Genomic DNA, 7028 nt, shown 5'->3' with positions numbered 1-7028 from the left:
AACTAGTATTATAAATTATATTGTATCTAACTAGTATTATAAATTATATTGTATCTAACTAGTATTATAAATTATATTGTATCTAACTAGTATTAGAAAATATATTGTATCTAACTAGTATTAGAATTATATTGTACCTAACTAGTATTATAAATTATATTATATCTAACTAGTATTAGAATTATATTGTATTTAACTAGTATTAGAATTGTATTGTATCTAACTAGTAGTATAAATTATATTGTATCTAACTAGTATTAGAAATTATATTCTATGCAACTAGTATTAGAAATTATTGCTACAAGGTAATGAGAAGTTAACCAAGCTTACATTGAACAACAGGATTTTAAAAACATATATATGTTACTATGAAAAGCAATATTGCATGAAAAATCAGATGTAATATAATACACTAGTGTAGAAGTGTTCGAGGACGTTGGAGTGTTGCAATTATGGTTTTTATTATAATTACTTAATCAATAGATTTTCATACTAGTATGATTACCTCGAATATATAACTCTATTAACATTTTATTTGGTTGTATTACTCGCTTTTGTAACGTAAGTAGCAGCATTAAACACCTAAACACCAAACCAAAAACTTATGTTACAGAGAACCTTTAAAAGTTCACATTTTACTACAGAAATAGTGTTACGAAGTGCCCAGAACTCTATATAAACGTGCAATTATTTAGTATAAGAGCTTTTGTTTGGGTAACTAGTATAATTACACGATATCAGATATATATATTTAGATTTAATGAAGCAATTAATAGATTTTCTTCATTTTAAGTTATAAGTAATCAGTTGGGTGCTTTACTTCAAATGCGTTAAATGTTTTCTTATACTTTTCATAATTATTCTAAGAACCCACAAGTGGAAGCAAAGAAGAATATCTTATAATGTGTCAATCACATTGCATCTACTATATCTATTGCCACTTTCTCCCAATATCAGGGCAAATCATGGCCGTCTGAGATAATAGTGGTGTAGGCGCTATACATATTACCAATTTCCTTGAACAGAAACTATTAAGCCTTGATTCAGATTAAGCAGTGAACTGTAATTATTATAAATTTTTACCCAACATTTTATTACACCTTATTTTATGCATATTTTCAAAGTTTCTTTCCACAAAAGACACTGCCATAAAGTACATTTGTTCTATAGTATTGTAAATATTCCTAAAGAAGAGTCCACGAATTTTTTTAAATCAAGTGTAATTGAAATTTCATTTTCTCTCTATATTTATATATGTATTTATTCATTATAATTAGAACAACAACAATTGTCCAATTGCAAAAGTTAGATAAATAAAGCGTTGGCTTTAAGTAATTGTTAAATAAACCTATGCCTATCTTATAAATGACATCAATATACTAGATTATCTTATATTGCTGTAAACGTTTTATTTATTTTTAATTTCGTTTGCTACTATGGAAATGTTACTTCTTAGTTGCTTCTTTTATTTTTAGAAAACTAGTTATCTTCAAGTTAAAATTTTTAGAGGAAATGTTTACATCTTTTTTTGCTTTGTTTCGTCTTTTTAAAGCACCTTTTTAGTATTTTTGTCGAAACCTTAAAAGAAGTTTCACCGAAAACTATTTTTAAATTTTTTTTAGAATCGTTATATTCTCATAACTCACGAGTCTTTTGCAAGCATTATTGTAAACGTTATTTTTAGCCTTCTTTAACCATTTAACTAAATAAACAGCATTATACTTATTAAAGGGTGATATAAATACAAATTTTGCTTCAGACAAAATCTCACCAGTATAAATGTTTAATGAGACTGTTCCTTATTCTCCAGATTTTGTTATAGTGTTTACAGGAATATTTATATCTGTAAAGTTTTATGAATTAATGTTATCTGCTGTTGAAAAATAAAAAAGAGGATCCATTTATTCCTTTTATCTTGTTAGAACTATGTGGAAAGAAGAAGCAAAAAAGGTTGATAAATTTTTCTAATACAGTTTTTTTCTTTAGATTCGAATAATTTACGCTACATTTTCTCAATTGCTTTGTAAAATTACAAAAGTACAGATATTTTATGAAACTTTTTGAGATCAGTACTGATTACGTGTGTGGTTTTTATAGACTTGAAAAAAAATTTTAAAACTTGAAAACTAACCTTATATTTTTTCATATTTTCATAGAACACACAAAAAAGTACAAGTCTTCGTTGTTCGACTGTGTTCTTGTTAAAAACCAGCATCTTATCTAATATTCCCTTTTCTAGTAATTGTTAAATCGGCTCATAATGATAAATAGAATTTCCCCTCTTGTTCCTTTCATCCTTACAACACTGTATGTGCAAAACTACGCTGAAGAGTTTCGGTGTGATTCCTCTATCCCACTTGTAGCCAAAGTGGCCTTTCAAACTAGAGGAAAAACTGGGTTAATCTTAGAAGGAACCACTGCCCGAATACCTCTTACCCTTGGACAAACAGCATGTTTCACGTTGTCCACTCGTAATTCATCCGATCATTCTGATTTACTACAATTTCAAAAAAGAATATTGTATGCTTTTCGCTTAGAAGAAGTAAGAAATGAATATCCTGTACAAAATACTTACAGTTTTAATCAGGCAGATCTGGAAGTATCTTGTTTATGTGACTGTCCAGGAGGAGTTGACAGATGTGCCCCAAAATATGAGAACACTGATTGTGATAACTCAGAGGATTCAGCTGCTTGTTACAAGATTTATCAACGAACCGCTTCCATTGGTTGTTTTTTCAGCCTATTTGACTCGACTGCTGAAATATGCTGTAAAGTTTGGATAAGACCTCAGGTGAAAAATGGAATGTATATAGCCCTCTTACTTGGCGCACCGAGCACTAAATTACGGGTAAAAAAAATGGCGATAGATGAGAACGGAGAACCAGTGGGACCACCAGATGTACTTGAAACTGACAGTAAAGAAGGTCGATTTTCATCAGATACCTTTGAAATAGAAATCACAAGTGCTGTTCAAAAAGAATTTTTAAAACCTGGTATGTACTTTGTAAACTCAGCAGGAGATCTGTTTCAACCCACCCACGTTTCTTTGAACTATCCTGGCACTTACGAAATGGAGAGGTTGGGTTGGCTTAAATATCAGAATAAATGGTACACTCCTGCCAAAAGTACGATAAAGTCAAAACTGGAAATAAGGACTCAGAGTTGTGCTGGAGAAACTTTCAAGATGATTCATTCCTACATCACAGATAAGCCAGAGGACGTGTCGTCTCGAGTAATAGACTTATACTCGGGTAAAATCCAGAGGATGTTCTACAACAGAGATGAGCGACGTGTAGAGGAGATATTATCAGCTATACATCGTATTGACTTTATCATTCATATCCAGGAGGAAGTCGACATCATGTTTCATTATCAACCCTCTACCTTGCACGATTTTGATGCTGAAATTTTGCTGGACAAGTACTCAAATGAATTCTTGAACATCACACTGAAAGGAATTTCTGGTAATAATTTCATACAATCGTAATAAAGAATAATTTACGATTCATTTAGTTTAATTTATAATTTGATACATATTTATGTTTTAGAGTTGTTTAACAAGTGTTACATAGAGGTGGAGCTGTTTGGTATTTAGGTTTTTAAAAGTAAGTATTTTAATTAAATCGTCAGAAATATAAAAATGTCTGTAAAAATGGAAAAGTCTCTTTCGAAGTTAAACTAGAACAAATCAGATACTCTCTCTTCTATTGCTTTTTATTTATGATGTAAATAGATATCCACATTTTATTTACTTTCTTTTTTCTGTTAAAGGTACGGTACTTGGATGGGTAAGACATGAAGATAAAAAGTTTGCTTTCTCGATCATTAGTAAATCTTTGGAACCAACAACGACTACAATTTACAAACCAACAAGTTTTTGCATAAACAACACACAAACTTGTCTTCGACCAATATCCACAAAGCATCTTATTTGTAAAATTATTTCCTGTAGGAAAGAACCACTAGAGGGAGTAATTAGAGAAGATGGAACATTATTAGAAGTCGGAGGATTAGAAGAAGAGCCTTGGAATGAAAAGGTTTTCAGTGTTCTGTGGGATTTTTTAAATCCAAAGAAGTGGTTCGAAAGTTGGACTGGATTGGCCGCGATTGTGATATATATCATTATAGCAATATTTCTTCTAATGGTTGCATCTCAAATACTTATTTGTGTTAGTTCTGTGGCGAAGCTGAGAGGAGATTGTGTTAGACCGGTACAGTCGCCTATTAGTCATATTAGTCATACAAAACCGTGTAATTGTGGTCAAAACCAAATTCAACGTGACAGTTTGATAAAATGAACATGTTTTATTCAGTTTAACGAGTAAATAATATTTTCTTTTGAATTATTAGATACCTAGAGCTATCGAAGTTCCGAAGTTTGATTAATACATAAAAAAATTGAGTAGATGTTCCCAACTAAATATGTAGACTAGACAAGTTTAGTTCATCATAATTTTCCATAAGTTTATAAATGAATCAAATCATCTATGGAAAAAATGTTATCGTCAAAAATCAATTTAGTTTTGATCAAATAACTTTGCATACACTTAATAAGCTTAGCTTTCTTAATGACAATCATTGTCTGAAAAACTAAACAAAGTAATGCTGACATTATAATTTCAACTAATAATAGATAAAAGTCACTGTAAGATAAATTACAGATCAGAGTAAAAGATACTGTAAATAACAATGTTCAAACAATAATGACTATTTCTATTATTATATAAAGTAGAAATAAGGGTAAAATTGGGTTCGTTTTTGTGGTCGATCATTGGCTAAGGAGATGTTTTTGTGGTCGGTCATTGGCTAAGGAGATGTTTTAAAAATCAAGGCATTATGTATTTGATATGATATTTCATGGATATCGGTCTGAATGTTTCTGGTCAAACGTTTTACTGAATGACAAACATACTTTCTGTCAACTATATAAAACGTTCTGATCTCCTTTTTTCAATCCTAATACAACTTTAATTACCTATTTCTAACATCTTATATGCTCTGTCTGATAGTTTTTATTTTTAAGGGGGAGCTGTACTTTCAGATCTTCGACGAAGAAGATTGTATTTAAGATCCTAACAATCCCACTTTCTTTAACTGAGGATGTTCTCGACTCTTAAGCTCAACTTTTTAGCGTTGTATAAAATTACAATAGATTTTTGGTGTTCCTCAAGAGATTTGAAACATTTGGTTGCTCTGATATAAAATATATCGTTCTTTATTGTTAAAACATACATAAATAGACATTCTCTAGAGGGTTAATATTCCAATAATTCCCAGCCTACTGTTGAAACTTTTCCCTTTGTGACGTGTATGAGGACTGTTGAAAACTGCTTTTATTTTCACAGGACTGCTTTTAACACACAGTTTGACCACGAGCATGTAAAGCATTGCCTAAACCATATTATTTTATTTAGAAAGGACCAAGTTTCAACCATCATAAGAAGAATTTCACCTATCTCTAACCAAAAAATATTCTAAGACTTTGTAATATTTTTTATTTTCTGTTTTTGAAAGATGGTATGAACTTTGTACTTTTTTATTTTAGCTGCAGATGCTTTTTGATGAATTCTTATAGTTGAAGTAACTGTGTGTTTCCATCATCTCACTGATCGTGAAAATCTTCCTGCAGAAAACATGTCAGTTTTGTTGACACCACCTGCAGGTCCGTACAAACACAGTAGGACTTTTTCGGTATATTCAGATCTTCGTGTAATACCACTCTTAGATATTTACATTCTCGTGTAATTCAAGATAAATCAATCTTGAAAAAGTTTACTCCCACCCACTATATATTTAATTTCAAACTCTTAGAGTTAAATTGGGCACTATTTGAACAAAGGGACCTTCCTTTCTGGGTAGTTACTGAAAAGACAATTAAAGTCACACAGAATTCTTGGATAAATCAAAAATTGCTACAAAAAAGAAATAAAAAAAATCATGTTTATTCAAAAATCTCATCGTACGCATTGAACAAATGATATTCATTGCTCCCTTCTTTCAGTGACGACGAAATAGAACACTGCTCGTCAGAGACACCTATGTTTAAGATATAACAAAAGGCTTTTATATTTTCAAGTAACTTTAAATTAATATCAACCATTATTTTAATAAGTAATATTTTGGTTTAAAGTACAGTATTAAACAAGTTATTCATGAATCGATTGTAAACCACATTTGTTTCATTGTTCTCGCACGTGAAAGGTTCAAATAATTTTATGAATCGTATATTCGTAGTCATATATATCACATGAACTAGGTGTTCGTTAAAACATTGCATTTTTTTTTAACAAACTGTGCCGCTAACAGTAATGCATAATGTTTCACTTGCATTCACAATTCCTGTAAAACAGCAATCTGTTACTTGGTGAAGTACAAAGGTAAACGATTCAGTTTATAAACCGAGAATAACTGTTACATGTAAAGATCGTGATGATGTGTATGTTTGAGTCAATATTTTATGGAATTGCATTAATATTTCAATAATCTATAAAAAGATGCCAGGTCATTTATTTGTTAATTATTCAATGACTATACATGACATTCAGTTATGAATTATTATTATTAACTTAGACCTCGAGATATTCTGTATATAAAACAAAACAAATAATTGTTGATTGCATATATGCTTAAGTAACCTGAGAGCTTAACGAAATGTTAATGTTCATAGCTTCACAAAGTTTCTGTGGTTGACACATATGTGTATGATATATTGATTATATGTGTGACTCGGCGGTTAAAGTGCCTTTCAACATTCATACTTACAAGGTAAACGTGTTATATTCACTTTTGTTTAACGCAAATCAGATACTTGATAATAACTATTTGCTGCAAGTAGTCAAAATCCCTAAAGCTTATCACTGAAAGTGGCTACGTTCTTCAATGTGTAGTTGCCAAATATAATTAGGTTACACATGACATGATTAGTTTCCCTGCTGGCAGTTGCTGTTACCAATTTAATAAGGCAATAGTTTGTTTGTTTGTTTTGAATTTCGCGCAAAGCTACACGAGGGCTATCATCGCTATCCTTC

General features: G+C 30.7%; 1 protein-coding gene across 1 annotated transcript in view; it reads left to right on the top strand.

The window, feature by feature from the left end:
- Positions 1–7017, top strand: part of LOC106464723 (cell fusion protein aff-1-like) — an 8875-nt gene extending 1858 nt beyond the window's left edge. Inside the window, exons 2-3 of the mRNA XM_022392494.1 lie at positions 2157–3464; positions 3772–7017. Coding sequence (XP_022248202.1) covers positions 2261–3464; positions 3772–4298 — 1731 coding nt within the window. The 5' untranslated portion in view covers positions 2157–2260 and the 3' untranslated portion in view covers positions 4299–7017. The remainder of the gene's footprint in view (positions 1–2156; positions 3465–3771) is intronic.
- The last annotated feature ends 11 nt before the right edge of the window (positions 7018–7028 follow it).

Source organism: Limulus polyphemus, unplaced genomic scaffold (genome assembly GCF_000517525.1).
Source record: "Limulus polyphemus unplaced genomic scaffold, Limulus_polyphemus-2.1.2 Scaffold1727, whole genome shotgun sequence".
Taxonomy (NCBI): domain Eukaryota; kingdom Metazoa; phylum Arthropoda; class Merostomata; order Xiphosura; family Limulidae; genus Limulus; species Limulus polyphemus.
This window is presented reverse-complemented; position numbering and strand designations above follow the sequence as displayed.